Genomic DNA, 20719 nt, shown 5'->3' with positions numbered 1-20719 from the left:
GTGTTCAAGTCCCTTGAGCGAGACTCGAACCCACAACCTTCTGCCTCAGAGAAAAGGCAGTGGCTACCAACTGAGTCATGCCACGAGAGTGATTTTCAGCGTTCACACAAAGCAGACTTGAGGAAGCATTAAGGTCACCGCTGTGCGTCGATCCTTTTTAAAATTTTGCATCAGGGCTGGAATGGTCACTGAAAATAACTCTGCGTTCCCCTTGCCAGATCCCACCCTCAAACCTGAAAGGTATCGACCACCCCGAGTGTGACCATCTACCAGCTTCCTCCCATTGTCACCTCGCCCACTATACCGATGTCAACCCGCATTGCTCAGAGATGGAGGGTAGCCAGATCCAGGATTGAGTGTCGGGGTGGGGGGTGGGTTGTTAGGTTGGAGGTGAGGGGTGCGGGGTTTGCGCGGGGGTTGGGGGCGCTGGGGGGTTAGGAAGTGCGACTCTTGGCTCTCCGCTGCCGGAATAAGTGCCAATGCCGAACGTTCCTGACCAACTCTACAAAGCAAAAGTAATCTCCTGGCCCTGGTATCTGGAAAAGCCCCAAAGCACTCGAAAGGGTCGCTACTAGTGAACGTGAAAAGCTCAGAAGGGCAGGGGCTTCTTTCCCTTTAGAAAATCAGGCATTCCCTTATAAAGGCAGAATGCTTTTTTTTTAATGCTTTACTCAACATCTTTGCATTGAGCTATTTTCTTGTCTGCTAATTCCCAAATCTTTTCTGGCCAATTCAGGCAACCTCTTGTCCAGCAGAGGGCTGGTCACTCTCGCCAAGGGTTGCGGACCCACCAGCGCTGCCCGTTTTCCAGTGCCTCACCCGAGCAGTCATTCTCCGGTTGCAAAGAATGCACAGATGGCTATCAATAGGGCTGACCAACCGCGAGCGGCATCGCAGCCAGGCACGAAGCTGCCCTTCTCTCAGTATCCACACACACCTCGATGTCCAGCCAGGGTCGGCAGAGCAGAAAGGGCGGCCAGCTAGCTTTCCTCCTCCTCCTCAAACCTCCGGGGGGGGGGGGGGGGGGGGGGGTGGGGGGGGGGGTTGGGGGAGCACCGAGACTGACCGAAGCCAATTCACCAGCGTCAAAATGAATCGGGCTGGGCCAGGGATTGAACCTAGGACCTCTGCGCTTTATAGGTCAACTTTTACCCCGAAATAACTTGTTGACTCATGGGGCAGGGCAATGGGTGGGTGGGGGGTGGGGGGTGTGTGTGGGGGAAAGGGGGCAGGCTCATTGAAATTCGACAGCTAACAGCAGCAGGCCAACAGGCTCGGGCGATGGAACTCCACACACAGGAACATGTCAGCTTATGACAGCAGAGAATATCTGAGAACGCATTACACACAAAACGAGCTACATGGCAGCTTTAGCAGAGTCAGGCATTGCCAGCAAAAGACAATCATCATTTTCGACAGTTACACGTGCAACCTGGAGATAAAAGCTGGGGCCACTGCAGGAACATCAGGCTTTTGCAACAAAGCATTCTATGACCAGGAACACAGACAATGGGCCATTCAGCCCCTCAAGCCCATTCTGCCGTTCAATGACATCATAGCCGTATTTTTTTCAGTATCTCTGCTGACGTAGCTGCGGCAAAAAACGAGAGGTAGGTCCTTTAAATGGCACTGTGCCTCCTTGCAGGTGGAATTTTGAATCGTACGTGACAGGAGGCCATTCGGCCCATCACAGCCTATGCCAGCTCTCTGAAAGAGCTATCCAATTAGCCCTGCCACTTTTTTCCCCCCATAGCCTTGCAGAGGTTCTCCCTTTAGAGTATATATCCACTTGCCAATCTGTCCTCTCATTATTCTTTCATGGGAAGTGAGCATCGCTGGCGAGTCAGCTATTGCTGTCCACTTTCACTTGCCCTTGAGAAGGCGGGTTAAAAGTTACCATTGAATCTGCTTCCACCCCCTTCTCAGGCAGTGAATATTAGATCATGAAAACCCGCTGAGCAAAAAATTCTCTCACCTCCAACCCAGCATTTTTTTTTTTGCCAATTCCTTTTAAATCTGTGTCCGCTGACCCACGCACCATTTGGAACCATCTCCCCTTATTGACCCTCCCTGCTGCCGTGGTTCCGAACGCCCCGACTAAATCTCCCCTTCACCCTCTCTGCTGCTGGGAGGAGAATGACTCCCCAGCTTCTCCGGTCTCCCCACATTATGGAAGAAATTCCCATGCCTCGAGGTACCTGGCTGCCAGAGGAGTATCGAGCACTGGTCCTGCTGGTCGACGCCTTGGCTGAACTGTGGGAGCTGTCGGCCGTCAGCCCACTGCAACACTGCGAGTGGCGGAAACACTTGCTGTACTCTTTACGAACCTGCAAGCAACAAAGACCATGGGAGTTTAGTGGTCTTATACGCCAAGGAGAAAAAAAAACGACGACTCAAAAACAACACGGAGATTTATTTCCTGGGGCAGCAAAACATGTGACATTTCTTTGCCAGTGTGGGTTGGGGGGGGGCGGGGCTTGGAAATAAAACAAAATCTTGGGTCCGCCATTGAAATCACTTCTCGCTTGCAATGCATAGAACAGCAACTGGCAAGAACAGTATCTTAGGTTGATGCAGTGAAATGACAAGCAGAAGGGCGATCCACTCCGGCCGCTGTGGCGCTTTACACTCTACGGGCAGGATTCTCCGCTGGGTGTGTGGGCGAGCACCCCGGCGTGCCCCAAGCGGGATGACAACGGGGCGAGCGTCCCAGCATCATCGCACACTGGCGCGGTGTTTCGGCCGGCAGGCATGCGCCAGAATCGGCCGGGCGCCCGTCGACAACCAAGAGACATGTTAAGGCCGTTGAAGTATTAATTAGCTGCTATTTTTCGCTGCCCGTCCAACCTTACGGTTGGCGGGCGGAGCTTTGCACAGATTTTCACGCTCACCCTCCTCCTCCCCTCCCCCACCCCTAACCACGCCCCCCCCCCCACCACACCCCAACCACTGCCCCGAAAGTGCTGAGCTCCTTAGAGTGCGCCTTTCACACCGTTAGCTGGCCAGCGTGAAACCACGGTCAAGGGGCCGATAGCGGGCGGTGGGCCGCTCCCGGCCTGAATATCCTGCCCTGTCACAGAACCATTACCTCGCAGGAGGAGGCCATTTGGCCCCTTGTGTCCATGCTGGCTCTCTGTAAGAACACTCAGCTCGTCCCAAGTACGTTGTCTTTGAAAGTCACAACTGAAGCTGCGTCCACCACATTCTCAGGCCGTACATTATAGATCCTAACCACTCGCAGCATAAAAAAATTCTCTTGCCCCCCCACCCCGCCACCTCTGTTTTTTTTTGTCAATCACTTTAAATCAATGCCCTCTGGTTCCCAATCCTTCCATCAATGGGAACAGTCTCTCCCTATCTACTCTGTCCAGATCCCTCACGATTTTGAACATTCCCTGTCAAATCTCCTCTCAACCTTCTCTTCTCCATAAACAACATTCCTGGCTTCTCCAATCTGTCCATGTACCCAAAGTAAAGTAAGCCACTGCAATCTCTTAGTTTCCAATCTACAATAAGGGCCCAAAATAAAAGTGGTGCTGTCCATGATGGCTTGAGTTTGAGCCAAAGTCTCAATGTTTCCAGTTGGGAAGGCCCTTTCCTCACACCATTTGCTTGCTCTTCCCTAGCCTGTAAAGAAAGACTCGTGAGCAGCTGGGAGCTGTCCGAGGAACAGGGAGGATGTGATTACTTGGGTAATTTAGTAGCCACCACGACTCCCCCTTTACGAAGGGGAACGAGTGCAAGACTTGGGCCAGGATTTTACGGTCCTGCCACAGTGGATGATAAGAGCCATTCAGTTCAACCAGACCGTCATATTCCCCCGGGCGGGAGGGACCATAAGACCCTGGTCTTGGCAAATGTTCTTCTTTCATAGAAATTAATGTACAGTGACAGCCAGTGAAGCCGTGACAGTCAATCAAGCTTAATTCTATCTGTATTCTGGCATAAATTGGCTCATGACAACAAAATACATGCTCTGGGGTGCCTGCTTGATGGCTTGGCTCTCATCTCTATCCCCAAAGCCCATAAACCCTTTGTTTCTGCAGCAGCAGCTGGAAGAATGAGAGAGAGTCAGGAGGTGAAGTCAACCTCGTCTACATTTTCAACTCCTTGAAGGAATGGGGCAGGTTCACAGTTCTGTAATACCACCCCCCCCCCCACACCCCCCCACCCCCCCACCACCCCCCAATGCTAATCACACTTGCCACTCCAGGCAAATTAAAACAGTCAGGAGGCATTCATGCCCAAGCCGTGTCCCTTTTCATCTCTGCATCCTCCTCCAACCCTACAACCCTCAGCGCTCCTCCAACTCTGGCCTGCTGTGTATTCCTCCACCACTCACCACCAGCGCCCCCCAGCCCCCACCTTTGCTCCCTCTGTGCCTTCAGCTGCCAAGGCCCTAAGCTCTGGAATTGTCTCCCTAAAGCTCTCCACCTCCTTTACGATGCTCCTTCAAAACATACTTTTTATGCCAAGCTTTTGGTCACCTAACCTAACATTGCTTAGTACTGGCACCTCTGACAGTGCAGCACTCTTTCAGTACTGCACTGGAACACCAGCTGAATTTTGGAGTGTGGCACTATCAGGGATACCATCTTTCAGATGAGATGTTAAACCGAGTCCACGTCTGCCCTCGAAAGTGGATGTAACAGATCCCATGGCACAAATCCCTGCATCCTGGCCAATTTTATAACTCAATCAACATCACTAAATCTGATTATTTGGTCATTATCACATTGCTGGTTGTGGGAGCTTGCTGTGTGCAAATTGGCTGCCACGTTTCTTACATTACAACAGTGACTACTTAATTAGCTGTGAAGTGCTTTGGAGCGTCCTTAGCTTGTGAATGCTGCTATATAAATGGAAGCCTCTCTTTGCTTCTATTAGTGCCACCTCTCAAGTAGGGGGAGTGGGTCGAGGCTGGAGATGGGATGCAAGTCTCTAAGGCTTACCTTAGGCTATTTGATTGGGGGGCGGGGGGGGCCATTGTTAGCTGTACGGAGGTGGAATTATAATTGCTTTCTTTACCAAAGCAGGGGCAAAGAGGGGCTGATTTTGATGGGTTGTCAGTTGCAGCCAGCAGAATTCTGGGGCCTTTACGCCCGATTCTTGTCTGACCATTTCACCCCGTTCCTCCTCCCTCCAAGCTGCAGACTCCTGCTGGGGGCAGGGGTTGCTCACATTCCTGCGATGCTGGCACATTCCTGGTGTCTACTTCCAGCGGCCAACCCCACAGGGGTATAGTAGCATGGCAGCTGTGTTACTGGGCTAATAACCTAGAGGCCTAGACTAGCGATCCACAGGCATGAGTTCAAGTCCCTTCTTGGCAACTGGGGATTTAAATTAAATTAGTTAAATAAAATCTGGAGTAAAATGCTAGTCGTGAAAAGCGATCTGGTTCATTAATGCCCCTTTAGGAAAGGATACCTGCTGGCCTTACCTAGAATGGCCTGTCTGTGACTCCAGACCCACAGCAATGTGGTTGACCCTTGACTGCCTTAGCACCACCTCTGCATTGAATCTCAAGGCCAATCAGGGATGGCCAATAAACGCTGGCCTTAATGAATTAATGAGAAATAAAGCCCACATTCCCTGGTCCAGCACGAATATTTGGACAGTTAGGAGGGGGAACCCTGGCTGATTTTACTCCCCAACCCCAATCCAAGGTGCTGGGACTGATTCGACTGCCCAACTCAACATGGGTCTGGGATCAGAGGTCGTAACATTGGCCTACCGTGGCTTCAGGGAAACTTACAACTGTGTTCTGCAAACTGTTGTATGGACTGTTAATTATCGGCAATAACGTTAACAAAGTTAATAAACGTAGCTTTAAACAGCACCAATAAATTAGATTCCGAAGTAGATTTACAGCACGGTGATGAGTACATCAAATTTGTACATCAATACCTGAGCGTCCGGTTCCTTGTCATGTACTGCTTTTTTTTTTTTACGTGAAATCTAGTTACGCTGATCTTATTGCCTAGTTAACAGCAAATTGGAATTCCCTGGTAGAATGTTCTATCACGAGTTGCACATATTTAGAGTGCATGTCGTGACAGACTGGACTGCCGATCATGCGTTGCTGGGTTAGGCACTGCCAGTGCACCAGGACAATACAAGGGTTGTGAATGATGCTGGAGATGGGATTTGTTTACAAAAGGGTTTGTTTACAAAATTTGACTCGACCTTCAGTATGGAGTGTGAATCCCTCCCTCAATCCCTGACGGCCTCTCCCTATGTGGGTAGCACACCCCCCCACCCCCACCACCACCCTGGTTCCGCTCGCCCACTGTGGTGGGTTGGAGGTGAAAGGAATCATTGTGTGGTGGTTATTATTCAAGGATTTCAACAGCACGCTAGCTATAATCCACTATCCACCATTTTAAGACAGCTGTTAACCCACTCACCTTAAATTTCTCACAACCCGTGCTGAAAGTACAGATGAAGGGAGGCTAGGCGATCATACTAAATCACATCGCCAAAAGTATTTATTTGCAAAAAGCACATTGCCTGTGACTATAATACACTCGCTCATCACACCCTTGGGCCTGCCGACCTCTGTGCAAGGCTCAGTTTTTTAAAATTTAAATCCTTCTGTGGGCCTCATCCCCTTCCATCTCTGCAACCTCCTCCAGCTCCACAAGCCCCTGCGATCGCTGCACTCCTCCAATTCTAGCCTCTTGCGTTCTTCACCTCGCCACCTTTGGTGGTGCTGCGTTCATGGCCTACTCCTGCTCATAAGTCCTATGTCCCTATGCTTCCATCATCCTTTCAGCGCATTCCAGATCATAACACTGTGCAAAAAAAATCTCATCCTCCCCATTGCAAAGTTCTTCATCCAATTATCTTAAATTTGTCTCCTCCAACCTTCCCTGCAAATGGAAACTACTTCCCCATCTTTATTCTATCAAAATGTTACTTAAGGACTACATTTCAATGCTTGTGGCAGAACATTCACCGAGAAAAAACCCTTCACAGATCTCAAAACCAAATTCAGAAATCGATAGGGAAGTACATTTTACCGGTCTACAATCTAGTGCATAGGTTTTCAAGCTGCCTAAGTGGGGTTAGCGAAGAATGTTTAGAGGATTCTTCAGCCTGATATTTTCTGGGGGGTCCCCACAAGTGTGTTAATGTTTCCAAGGAGCTCCCAGGGTTGTCACTGTTCAAAGGGGCCCAGGTATGTGTCAATGTTTACATGGGGGAGGTGTGGGCTCCACAGATGTGTACCACTATTATCAAAGGTCTTGAGGAGTGTGACTATATTTTCAAGGGATCCCTGATTAGTGTGCCGATATTTTTAAGGGGTCTCGACAAATGCATCAATATTTTCAAGGTACCCTCAGGTGTGGGTCTACATTTTTGAGGAGCCTTTGGGAGTGTGTCAATTTTTTCGCAAGGTCCCATGTTTGTGTGTGTGTGTGTGTGTGTGTGTGTGTGAAGATTTACAGGAATCTGTGAAGCTCCATCAGTGTATTTCCAGGTGCATGTGCATGTGTGTGTGTGTATATATAGTGTGTGTGTGTGTATAATGTGTGTGTGTTTAGTGTGTGTGTGTGTGTGTGAATTTTTACAGGAGGCTGTAAGACTCCATCAGTGTATTTCCAGATAGGATCCTCTGCAATTATCTCAGCACTTCCAGCCCTGCCCCAGATAAAAGAGTCTAAAAATCCGCTGTGCTAATTACTCATGGGTTGCAGAAGGAGCCACTTACTTTTTTCTGAAGAGCACAGTGAAATAGAAAAATAAACATTCCTTGGAAAGCGTTGAATATTGTGAAGAGATAGGCCATTACGACAGACTCCTCATTGATGAATAGCAGTCCAAATCCCCAAGTCAAGCCAAGTAAACAGAGAAGAGCAAAAGCACCCAGAACCCAAGACCTAGGGAGAAACAAATAAAGCTGCTTAGGTTAAGGCCTATATAAGCACCACATTAAAAGACATATCGCAATAGCAGTTTTTACTTCTTATTACTATGTCTACCTTCTCCAGTAAGCAGATTAAGATGTGTATGATCTCTCCTTCTATAAGCTTGATTTTAACCAGTTTCCTGTCATTTTATAGCTTAGGCTTAAGGAGGGACACTTTCAATTTCGACTCTTGTTGCTGACCTTCGCCTTAAGCCAGTGGAGATAATAGATGAGAAAACTCTCGAGTTGAAATGGCATTGAGAGACATTAGTTGCTGTCTATTTTGTGTGCTAACATGAACTGCTCATGATTGCTATTTTACTGACGATATTGTCTCAATTCAGCGAAAAGCTTTATTTACAATAGGTCAGGAATTTTAAACTTCAAACTAGAACACTGTATGTAACGCACATTGTATTTTTACACTGTTTAGCTACATGAAACAGTCCACAAAATCTCAGTAAGCCCAAGGAATAGATGGAGCCTGAGGCCTAATTTTATGCAACGAGGCCTAAAACAAAATGGCCGATTTTAGTTTTGGGATTTCCGGTAACGCATCGCTCAGTATACATGAGGGCGCAAAATTAAAACTACTGGGAGATAAATTTGGAAGCTAAGTCCTTTATTTCTTTTAAAAAAAAATTCCCAGGATGAAGTTGATGCTGGCAAGGCTAGCATTTTATTGCTCACCGCCAGTTGCCCTGAGATGGTGGCAGGGGTTGGCTCTTTCTCTTGAACTGCTGCATTTTGTGTTGAAGTTTGTAGAGTTAGATTTGTCAGTGACGCTGGGATTCTTACAGGAAAAAAAGCGGCAATAACGGGAAAATTAAAGAAAAACTCGCGCAGGGAAGCAAAGATAAAGTGGTTCCATATATTTAGCTTTGGGCTAATGCTCTTACTTGAGGTGTGGCTTATTATCCTCATAGCTAGAATGCATTATAAGCAGAAAAAGAGACAAAAATAAAAATTAGACAATATCGAATGCAAAATGAATTTTAAGCAAGCGCTCACACAGTTATATTTTAAGAAATTAAGGTCTTCTCGAAATATAAAAAATAAGGCAAATGTCGACTATTAGATACATAAAAAGTATTCTAATACGGAAACAATCATCTGTGCTTTAGAAAAGTTTATAAACTTGCAGCCAGAATGAAGGCAATTATTACGTTGTCAAAAAGTTACTCAAGCCACAAATTATTAAATCATGCATTAATAATAGATTTTTTTTTTGTATGCATGATTCCTTCTTACCCTGGTAAGTCTGTGTTATAGTAGCCATCACATACACGGTAATTACTGGTGTGGATGAGGAGAAGCGAAAGGGCAAGGAAGAAAATGGAGAGAAAGAGAGAGGTCCTATAGATTAGCTCTCTCTTCATGCAGCATGCAGTGAACGTGGCGTTCAAATATCTTGCCATCTAACATCAGTCTCAAGCACGACAGCATCGTTGAAATAATTACATTTGTTTCTAGTTTGATGCCAACTCTCCTCTCCCCTCTCCACCCCCCCTCCCACCACCCGCCCCACCCAACAAACCTCCCTATAGTATTGACCACTTACAGGGCTCTTGCAGCTATTCCTCTTGTGTGCGCAAACCCAGTTATTGAGCTCTGGCTGGCTATTTGACTGTGACATGCATTGCAGCCCCCTGCATCGACCCCAAACGTCCAAGGATATTGACTTGGCAACAGGGGTCAACAGATAGCAAGATGGGCCAGTCACACAATAACAGTGCCAAGTGGACCATCAGCAGAGGCTCAGCGTTTTTTTGTTTGCACTCAATTATTTTGTTACTGGCCAAACAATACACTGTGGTCATTTGTGTGATACAGGCTGTGTAAGTGCATAATATAAAAAAAGCAAAATTCTAACAGATAGAAATTAAAATTGCATCACACAAACCTTGACAAATTATTCGACGTGCAACGTGTTTAAAAAAAACCCTATTTTTCCTCATAGTTTGTGCTGGGAAAAAAATTAGGTGCCATTATAGAGCAAAATTTTAATTCTTTCATACCAAGTATGGCAGTGAATGATGCAGGAGGCCCATTATGCCTGTGCTGACTCTTTGAAGGACCTATCCAACTCGCCCCACTCTCATACTCCTTCCCCATAGCCCTGCAAATTTTTCCTTTTCAGTTACTTATCCCTTTTGAAAGTCAGTAGTGAATTTACTTCCACTATCCTTCAGGCGGTTCATTGCAGGCCACAGCCATTGTTAGCTCTACATTTCCCACATCACACAATATTGTTCTCAAGCAATATTTTCCATCATCATTCTATGCAAATATCACACATTGCTGTGCAGTTGGCATTTAATAGAGAAGTTGAGCCTGTAGTTATCACAGAAACAATGAACAGACTCTCTATCTGTGAACAAACACACAGTTAAGTCGCTTAAGAATGCAAGATTACAAAGGAATACTTCTCAGTCTACAGAAGAAGGAAGCCATTTAGAAAAACAAACTCCATTAAATCATGGCAAATATGCAAACAAACATCAAACTGCGTTTGTAAAATCCAGATTAAATTACTCCATTTCTGACAAACATGGGCCCTAAGAATGAGATTTACACTGTGCATGGGTCGTTTTCAGTTCTGAAATTACCCTCTAATGCTGGTAAACATCACTGACCTTCAGGTGTGTTACGGAAGAGAATCGGATCCGGCTGCGGTTCATGTGGAGGGGGTGTGGATAGGAAATCACGGAGAGCCGCAGCCTCCCTGGAAACCAGACCCTCCTCCCTCCCATCGATAAAAAGTGTCCGAGGTAAAGTTAAAAATAATGTTGGTCCACGCCACTCCCCCACCCCCACCCCCTCCAATTCTCATCACTTACTTGATATTCTCCAATCTGCTCGACTCTGGTTTCAACGTCGGAGTGTGTTTCACCATTTTGACCACGGTGATGATCAAGAAGATGAGATTGACCTGTCAACAACATGAAGGATGAGTCCCGGCCTGCAAGTAAAATTAAGTCCTCTGGGGCACGAGTGGGGGAAAAGAGTTCAGAACAAAAGTGCGTTGACTTAAATTTCGAGCTTGGGGGTGTCAGGAAGCACATCTTCACACAAAGGGTGGTGGAAACCTGGAACTCTCTTGCCTCCCAAAAAAGCTGTTGAGGTCGAGGGTCAATTGAAAAATTTCAAAACTGAGTTTGGTAAGATTTTTTATTAAGCAATGGTAATCAGGGTTATGGAATAAAGGTGGGGAGATTGAGTTAAGATGCTGATCAGCCATGGCCTGATGAAATGGTGGAATGGGTCGAGGGGCTGAATGGCCTCCTCCTGCTCTTATATGCCTAAAATGACACTTAAGGGTTTTCAATTTTATTATATAACCAGTGGGAAGTCTTAGATTTGAAAGAACAACAGTGAGTTGAATTCTCTGCCTGCTAGGTTCCTCCCCGAGAGAAATACATGCTTTGCATTAATTTTGGCTGCGTGGTTTTAATACTGCAGTAAAACTGCATAAGAAAGATCCAACTATTGAGTATTAAATACAACAAGGTTAGAAGATGCATTGATTCAACACATTTGTTTGGCCTTCAAATTGAAACTCCTAGAAACTAAGCCTTCAAAAAGGGTTAGTTTTAAGATGTATTTCCCTGACATAACAGAAACCAGCCCAAACGCCGATTAAAATACATCGATGAATTTAAAGTGCACAGGAATAATCCATGTTAGCGATGGGCTTGCAGTCATGATTTAGGAGGAAGTCATATTAGAGGGTTCACCCTATGGTGCACCAACTCACAGAACAATGTGAAAAGTGAACATGCAACAGAAGCAGCTCATTCTGAGGAGGTTCATTCAAAAGTAACTAGGGTAAGGAAACGATTTTCTGACATTACTCAGTATAAAAAGCTAATGTAAGCAATTACATTGCTTAAGTTCTTTTGCTCGGCCTATTCATTAAGAAGTGAATAAGGCAGAGAGATGCTTGACATCATTTTTTTTCCCTTCTTCTTTCAATAGCTCACACAAATAATCACCGCACGTTTAAAACCTTCTGCCTGCAAATGTGGGATAATAATATCACATAGACTTTAATGTGCTCGCATGTAATTCTTCTGTATTAAAGCCAGCATTAATAGGTGTTGGAGGAGAGGATTGAAAGGTTGTTGCGAGATGAATTGAAAGAATGCCTTCAAAAGGGGAAACAAACATGTGGTTCTAGCAGAGGGGCGGTGGTGTGGTGGTTTGGGGGTGGGGGTGGGTGCTGTTGGAGGGGTGCGAGAAGAGGAGAGTCCAGAGCTTTTCTTTTAATCCCCAGTAACAGACATAAATAGGGCATGTGTGTTTGGTGGGGGTGTTACGTGTAGTGCCATGTTAACTCATGACTAAGGGAAGCGCTGCAATGGCATTGGGTGTTGGTCCAGTGGCGCTATTTGACGAACAGCAAGGACTTGTCCTGGCCGACGTTCCTTCTCAAACGTCACTACTAAAAGGGCAAATGTATTTTGTTTGCTGCTTCTAAAACCTCGTTGCATGCAAATCACCTGCTGCTTTTACCCCGCTGACTGCAGTTCATGTATCAGTCAAGAGCTTTGGGGCATCTTGACACAACAAAGAACTTGCATTTATGTAGTGCCTTTCACAGCCTCTGGATAATCCAAAGCACTTTAAAGCCAATGAAATACATTTCATTTTAAAAGTTTTCTTTTGTCACGTGGGAATCATGGCAGCCAATTTGTGCACAGCAAGCTCCCACATACAGCAATACCACAGTGACCAGATGTTTTTAGTGATGTTGATGGAGGGATAAATATTGGTCAGAACCCTGGGAAGAACTCACCTGCTCTTCTTTAAATTAGTGCCATGGGATCTTTTACATTCTCCCAAAAAGGCAGATAGTGTCTTGGTTTAATGCCTTATCCAAAAGATAACACCTCTGACGGAGCAGCATTCCCACAGCACTGCACTAGTGTCAGTCTAGATTTTACGTTCAATTTTCCCCTCAAAATAACCCTGGACCCCACTGTCCTTGCAACATCCCAATGTCCCTTCTCCAACCCCCTGTCCTCTCCAATGTCTTTGAACGCCTTGTCACCTCCCAAATCCATTCCTACCTTTCCCGGAACTCCACGGTTGAATCTCTCCAATCGGGTTGCTGACCCTGCCACAGCACCCAATCAGCTCTTCCCAAAGTCAAAAAATGACATCCTATGTGACCGTGTAAATGATAAACTTTCCCTCCTCGCCCTTCTCGACCTGTCTGCAGCCTTTGACAAAGCTGACCACACCATCCTCCTCCAATGTCTCTCCACGGTCATCCAGCGGGGTGAGGCTGCACTCAGCTGGTCCTATTGTTATCTATCTAACTGTAGCCACAGAATCACTGGCAATGGCTTCTCTTCGAGCTGTGAGAGAGTCCAAAACATTTAGCGATCTCACTATTGTAGACTGTTTGTTTATTTAAAGCATACATGGGTACCTATGTACTTTCGGAAACTCCTACCTTATTCACATATTTTTGGGAAGAAATGATTGGTTTTCTGACATAGCAACCTACCTTTACACCGCTCCTTTAATCTAGGGCAACAATCCAAGGCACTTCCCAAAAGCTTTATCAGGCAAAACAGAACACCGATCCACATACAGAGATATCAGGTGACCAAAGGCTGGGACAAAGAAGTAAGTTTTACGAGCAACTTAAAGGAAAATCGAGGGAGAGGTGGGGAGGTTTAAGGAGGGAGCTCCAGAGCTTAGGAGCTAATCATCTGAAGGCCTGGCCACCAATGGTGAGATGATCAAAATCAGGCTTGGATGGAGGAGGGTGGAGATCTCAGAGGGTAATAGGGCTGGTGGAGGTAGTGAGAGGAGAGGTCATGAAGGGAGTGAAATTCAAGGATTAAGATTTGGAATTCAGATATTCTTGAGCCCATATCGCCCTCCATTATTCTTCCTTCAAACAGCTTGTAAATAACCACGTGTCTGAGCATACGCAGATAAAGTAATTGTCTCATCATTTTCTTTTCACTAAATGGTAAGTGGCTGCAGCAAAGTGTTAGCATTGCAATCTACAGCGGTTTAAAGAGTTCAACTTACAGCCTACAGATTACTGGAGTGCAGTGTGTATTTTATAGCTATCAACCTGCCCAGTCAAATCACATCCACCACAAGCTTAGAGCAGTTTAAAATTCATTTCACGCAGCCCGCAGAGCTGACATGGATACAATGAGATACGAGCAATGAAACACCATTGTAGAATAACCTATCTGAACCAAACATGTTCCTACTCTCTTCAGCCTCCCTGGAGCCCATCCGTCCGTTACCAACTGAAAGCGGCTGGCTTGTTTCTGAGGAGTGTTTGCTGCTAGCCATGCAACAAAAGCCCATTCCTCTCTCTCTCTCTCTCTCTCTCTGGGAGCGATGGGCTGCGAGATTGCTCTTGGAAGAAAGGCTCGGGGAGCGTGTGCGCGAAGCTGAACTCTGAATGAACCTAATTAAATATTAAAGGTGTAGATGGAGCTGTCCAAATGATAAGTACAGCTATTGACGTGCCATGATCCAAGCTTTCATTAAAGCATTTCAGGCATACTAATGGCTGCCCAATGCTCATTACGTCTGCACAGGTTTGTTCATGGATATGATAACCTTCAGGCCTCAGGCACAGCAGTACAAAGGAATGCTGGAAGCTGACATGCTTCTCTGTGGTGAGGTTGGGGTGGGGGGTGGGGATGGGGCGTGTGGAGCTTCTGATGGTAAGAATATTTGGATGGGGGGGTGGGGGGCACAGGGGGGAAAAGCATATACAAATACATTATAACTGACAGCTTATGATACAATACAAGTGCTTCACTAGGCTTCCCTGCCTCTTGGAACCCTCCCGGATATCTGTTAATGAACGCAGTTCCCCTCCTCTGCCTTGTTCTATTACATGCAAAGCGTCTTTCCAACCACCCCCCTCTTCACCCCCCTGCCCACCCCCCACCCCTCAACTGTGTCTTTCAGCCTGATGGGAGATTTAGAGGGCAAAGCATTTGGAAGAGTAGAATTACTCGTAGGAACTGTCCTATTACCCTGTGATCGTTATTCGTTGCTTTCAGTCCAACGCTGGGAACACTGCTCCTTCCTGGGTGCCCGACTGTCACAGGACTAAATGATTTGTGGGTGGGTAATGCCATGTGAGGGTAAAATGAGCCTGCTGTGGGCAAGCACAGCCAATGTGCCTTGAGTGCCATTCATATGGGTGCTTAACAATTTAATCTGGCTCATTCCTGCAGTTACCAATTCCGAAGCCAAGTTCGTAGTCAATGTCAAGCAGAACTCGGCTTATAATAACACTTTGCTTTTATATAGCACCTTTAGCATAGTCAAACCTCCCAAGGAGCATTTTGGGAGTGTCACTGAACCAGATCTGACACTGAGCCAGATAAGGAAAGGTATTTGATAAGGCCCTGCGCAAGAGGTTAGTAAACAAAATTACAGCACATGGGATTGGAGGGTGGAATATACTAGTATGGATTAAGAAATGATTAATGGAGAGAAAACAAGAGTAGCTACAAATGGGTCATTTTCAGGTTGGCAAACTGTGACCGGTGAGCTACTGTAAGGATCAGTGCTTGGGCCTCAGCTATTCACAATCTATATCCATGATTTGGATGTGGGGATTAAACGTAATGTTTCCAAGTTTGCAGAGGACACAATACTAGGTGGAAGTGTGAATTGTGAGGAAGATGCCAAGACACTTCAAAGAGATTTGGAGAGGCTGAGTGAGCGAGTAAAAATTTGGCAGATGGAATACAGAAATGTGAGGTTATCCACAGTGGTAGGAGAAGCAGAAATACAGAGTGTGTCTTAAACAGTGAGAGGCTGGGAATTGGTCAACGTCAAAGGGACTTGGACATCCTTGTTCATGAGTTGCTGATGAAGAGTCATACGGACTTGAAACATTAACTCTCTCCAAAGATGCTGTCAGGCATACTGAGTTTATCCAGCATTTTCAGTTTTTATTTCAGATTTTCGGCATCCACAGTATTTTTTTTTCATCAAGGCTAATGATATGTTGGTTTTTATTACAAGAGGATTTGAGTATAGGATTAAAGATGTCTTACTGCAATTACATAGAGCCTTGGTGAGACTGGAGTACTGTGTACAGTTTTAGTCTCCCTATTTAAGGGGAGATATACTTTCCACAGAGGGAGTGCAACGAAGGTTCACCAAACTAGTTCCTGTGATGGAGGCATTGTCCTATGTGAAAAAATTAAATAGAGTGGGTCTTTATTCTCTGGAGTTTAGAAGGATGAGAGGTGATCTCATTCAAACATACAAAATTCATACAGGGCTCGATGGCAGATGCAAGAAGGATGTTTCCCCTGGTTGGGGATTTTAGAACCAGGGTACACAGTCTTAAAATAAGGGGCAGGCCATTTAGGGCTGAGATGGGGAGGAATTTCTTCACTCAGAGGGTGGTGAATCTTTGGAATTCTTTGCTCCAGAGGGCTGTTGAGACTCAGTCATTGAGTATGTTCAAGACTAAGATTTCTAGATATTCAAAAAATATTCAGGGATACGGGGATAGCACAAGAAGATGGTGTCGAAGTAGAAGATCAGCAATGATCTCAGAGTGGCGGAACAGGCTCGAAGGGCTGAATGGCCTCCTCCTGCTCCTATTTCTTATGTTCTTATTAAGTCAGAGAAGGCTTTGCCAAAGGCCGAGGTTTTAAGGGGCATCTTAAAGAAGGAGAAAGAGAGAGATGGAAAGGTTAATGGAGGGAATTCCGAAGCTTAGGGCTTTGGCATTTAGAGGCACAGCTGAGAATGGTGCTGCAGTGGAAATTAGGGATGCATTACGAGGGCAGGAATGGAGAAATACAGGGATCTCAGGAGGTTGTAGGGCTGGAGGTGGCTACTGTGAGAGACAGAGAGAGAGACGGTGAGACAGAAAGATAGATAGGGAGATGCCATGAAGGGACTGGAATATAAGGAGGAGAATTTTAAATTTGAGGCATTGCCAGATAAGTGAATCAGGATACGGGCAGCAGGGTCTTGGATAAACTGAGCTTATAAAGCAAGTTCAGCACCACAATAGCCATTTTATTTAGCAGAGCACCATCGACATCAAATGGCCAGTAGAGGTCAACTCAAGCCTCCTATTAAAAATACACATCATTACTGGGACATGCAAGCTTTGGACTGCTGCTGGTAAAAGAGAACAGTCTTTTAGCCTAAATTCAGCTGCGGGGCACTCTTTGCGGGAGTCGGGTGTAAGTTCTATGCACACTGGCCCCAGGGTCATTAATCTGACAAACTGTTTATTTTTGTAGAAACAGGCTGCTGATTAAGGGTTACTGTTTTGTTGGCCTAGGCACCCATGTCAGTCTTGGTTCAGTGGGCAGCTCTCTCCCCTCTGAATCAGAAGGTTTGGAATTCAAGCTGCACTCCAGAAACCTGGGCACAAAATCTAGGCTGAAACTCGCAGTGCAGCGCTGAGGGAGTGCGGCACTGTCAGATGTGGCTTTCAGGTTAGATATTAAACACAGCCCCTAACTTCCCTCTCTGATTGATGGAAATGATCCCACAGCAATACTTCAAAGAGTAGGGAGTTCTTCCCAGTGCCCGGGCCAATATTTGCCACTCAATCCATGTCATCGAAAGGGCATGGTCATTATTATGTGGCTCTTCGTGGGAAACTTGCTCTGCTGCCAAATGGAGGCCCTACAGTATGACAGTCGCTGTGTTTCAAAACAGCAATTCATAGGTTACAAAGCGCTTTGAGGGAGCTCTTGTGGTGCAGTGGGTAGCATTCCTGCCTCTGAGCCAGAGGCTGCAGGTTTGAGTCCCACTCCAGGATGTGATGGCCAAGGAAGGTGTGTTCATAACGCAAGTATCAACCTGCGAATCCTTCCAGCATATGCCAATGGTGGGTGGTAAGAGTGGGAGAGATTCCTGGTCAGCCATGTGATGGAAAGAAGGTTGGGGCCTCCAACATCACGATCCATAGCTCCAGGCGACAACATGCAAGTAAATGTGCATGTTGCTACGGTAACCTGGACTCCCTGAGTGAACTGTAACACACCACAAAGCACCTTTGGACATCCTGAGGGAAGAAAAACACAGTATAAATACATGCTCCTTCACCCCTAGGCTAAGGAGCGAAGGAGGCTGCCAGGGTTGCTGCTCATTATGCCTATGCCGATGGGGGTCGTGTTGAGGACAGGATCAGCTTCAACTGTATAGCTCTGGAGCCCAAGTGCTCACTATCCATACTCACACGTAGAGATAGGCCACTTGATCTGAGGCTGCTGGTACCTCGGACACTGTGGAGCCCAACAGCAGTTTGAAGTCAGGCTAAAGTGCAGCCTTTCTTCATGGTTCAGAAAAGCAGATACGAAAAGCAAAGACTTCTTCTAATCTATTATCCCCAAAATAAATCTGCAACTTGGGAAATGCTCTTTTAAAAATACAGTCTTGGTGCCATTCACCCTATTTCCTGGCCTGCCCTACACTTTACATAATGACCCAGAATAGAAGCAGGAGGCAGGACGTCTGCTTGATAGTAGATGGAAGTATCACTCAGCAGGTTACTGGTAAACTCAGGCAAATCACGCCTTCTGTCCCTTTGGGGTTGAAAGTTCCCTTCCCTTCAAATCTGCTCATTGTTCAAGTTAACAAAGTCCCGAAGTACCAACCTCCGGCCTTTCAGACAAAAAAAGACCCCAGCCAGTTGAAAGAAAGGGCAATTGCCAACTCGTCTTACCAAGATGATTAAACAAACAGGCCCAAGGAAGCTCCAGATGAAGTGATTATCAATTCTCAGCCAGCAGCTGCAATGAGAGGAGGGATATTCAATGAAAATAAAATCCACATGGAAACAAAATTCTCAGTTACATCTCAGTTCAAATCGCTTCTTTAGATTCATTCTTGGGATGTGGGCATTGCTGCAAGGTTGGTATTTATTGCCCATCCCCTAGTTGTCCCTGGGAAGGTAGAGGTGAGCCATGTTCTTAAACCATTGCAATCCGTGTGCTAAAGGTGCTTACTGTTGTGTCAGGGGGTTCCAGGATTTGGGTTAAAGAGGAGAGAGGGTGTCACCACCCGGCCCAATCCAGTCCGCAAGTGCCAACTTTTCAGAAGGGGACGAGTAACTGTTAGCAAAGGATCCCGGCTCAGATCTCCCTTCACTGAGGTACTGACTCCAACTTCAGCAGATTAAATGCTGATTTGGGCTAAAACCAGCTAACTCAGCAAGGACCAGCAAGTTATGTGCATTCATAGGGTGCACCCCGGCAACTCACAAGCACCTTCGACACCACCTTCCATCGCCCGACCTCTATCATCTAGAAAATAAGAGCGGTAGGCTCATGGGAATGCCACCACCTGCAAGTTCCCCTCCAAGGCACACACCATCCTGACTTAGAATTACACCACTGTTCCGTCGCTGTCGCTGGGTCAAAATCTTGGAACCCCTTCCCTAACAGGGCTGTAGGTATACCTATACCACATGAACCATAGCGGTTCAAGAAGGTGGCACCTCACCACCTTTTCAATGGATATTAGAGACGGGCCATAAGTGTTGGTCTTGCCAGCAACACTCACGTCCCATGAATGAATAACAGAACAGCGATCTTCTAACCTGTGTGGTTCAGTAATGTGTTACAAGATTTGGGGAGAGCTTAAGGGTGCTGTCCGTCACATTAAACTTAACTAATGGGGAACGATGAAGCTTTAGATACGATGGGGCTGCACGTCTAAATAGTCTTAAAAGGAAAGCTCTCCTAATATGCTGTTCTGAAAGGCGCTCACTCAACATTTTAAGTTTTAACAATGTAAGGGATCCAGAATGCATTCCGCACAGAACAGTTGGCGGGGAATGTAGGAGCTGCATGCTATCTACTTACACTTTCTTTGTCCCATAGCTCTTATAATCAACAGCTGCCGAGACTCCCACCACGATAGCCGGAAGGAGGTAGCCGCAAAGGTAAAAATACTTCTTCCGAGAGTACTCGCTCTCAAAGACCTCCACCAGCATGAGGTAGAGCTGAACGCCTTCTAAGCACATCCAGGCAAAGGCAGCCAGGAAGAAAAAGTGCAGCACCCCAGCAAATATGGAACAGGCAATCTGAAACAAGGGAAAGACACCTTCAGAAGCTGTGGGAGGGATATTCCGAGTTTTGGTAGATCATCGTGGAGAAAATGCAAGATGCTTGATTTCCTGTGGTTCTGCTCCAACCTCCCTCCCTCCACCTCAACCAATGGGCAACGGAGACCCTCCCATCCTCGCCCCATCACCCCCCCCCCCACCCCACCACCACCCCCCCCCCCTCCACCCCACCCCATCTGAAGTAGCCAAGTGTCAGAATAAGAATCTCACCCATTTCCAGAGAGAAATGCCAGGCCATTTAACTGATCAGAAGTACATTTTCCCACACTGTTACTTGCAATGCTAGAACAAGGAAGGAATGTACTTATGCTGCCATTCGAAAAACTTCATCACCTCCGCTTAGAGGTTGATATAATGACACCCGCCATTCAAAAGGCCACTGTGACATTTGTATTAATGAGTAATCACCACTTGCCCAATTTCAGTTTTAGCAATTTTTAAATAATTCATCACCTTTCCATGTAATTACATTAAAAAAACATAATGCAGATAGCATATGCATCTAATCTATGCAACCCCTGGAATCATTATGTGAAAGACATGAATATTTGATGAAAAGAGGCGGGAGATTAGAAAAGTAAATGAACAGCAATTACTGAGAACTTGATGAGTTATTAAGCATTAAAATACTCCATAATGTTAGATGTTTTCTTCAAAACAAGTTCACATTCGGGCTGTTTAATTCAAGTTGACTAAAA

General features: G+C 46.1%; 1 protein-coding gene across 3 annotated transcripts in view; it reads right to left on the bottom strand.

Moving 5' to 3' along the window:
- adgrl2a (adhesion G protein-coupled receptor L2a) overlaps nt 1-20719 on the bottom strand; it is a 639330-nt gene that overhangs the window by 24030 nt on the left and 594581 nt on the right. For all 3 annotated transcript variants that reach the window (XM_041208140.1, XM_041208142.1, XM_041208141.1), the window contains 5 exons: nt 19759-19979; nt 18618-18684; nt 10753-10844; nt 7715-7883; nt 2199-2327 (listed from right to left, as the gene is read on the bottom strand). In XM_041208140.1, the coding sequence (XP_041064074.1) occupies nt 2199-2327; nt 7715-7883; nt 10753-10844; nt 18618-18684; nt 19759-19979 (678 nt within the window). The remainder of the gene's footprint in view (nt 1-2198; nt 2328-7714; nt 7884-10752; nt 10845-18617; nt 18685-19758; nt 19980-20719) is intronic.

This window comes from Carcharodon carcharias, chromosome 16 (genome assembly GCF_017639515.1).
Source record: "Carcharodon carcharias isolate sCarCar2 chromosome 16, sCarCar2.pri, whole genome shotgun sequence".
In the NCBI taxonomy this organism is placed as follows: Eukaryota; Metazoa; Chordata; class Chondrichthyes; order Lamniformes; family Lamnidae; genus Carcharodon; species Carcharodon carcharias.
The sequence above is the reverse complement of the archived record's forward strand: the minus strand, read 5'-3'. Positions and strand labels throughout refer to the sequence as shown.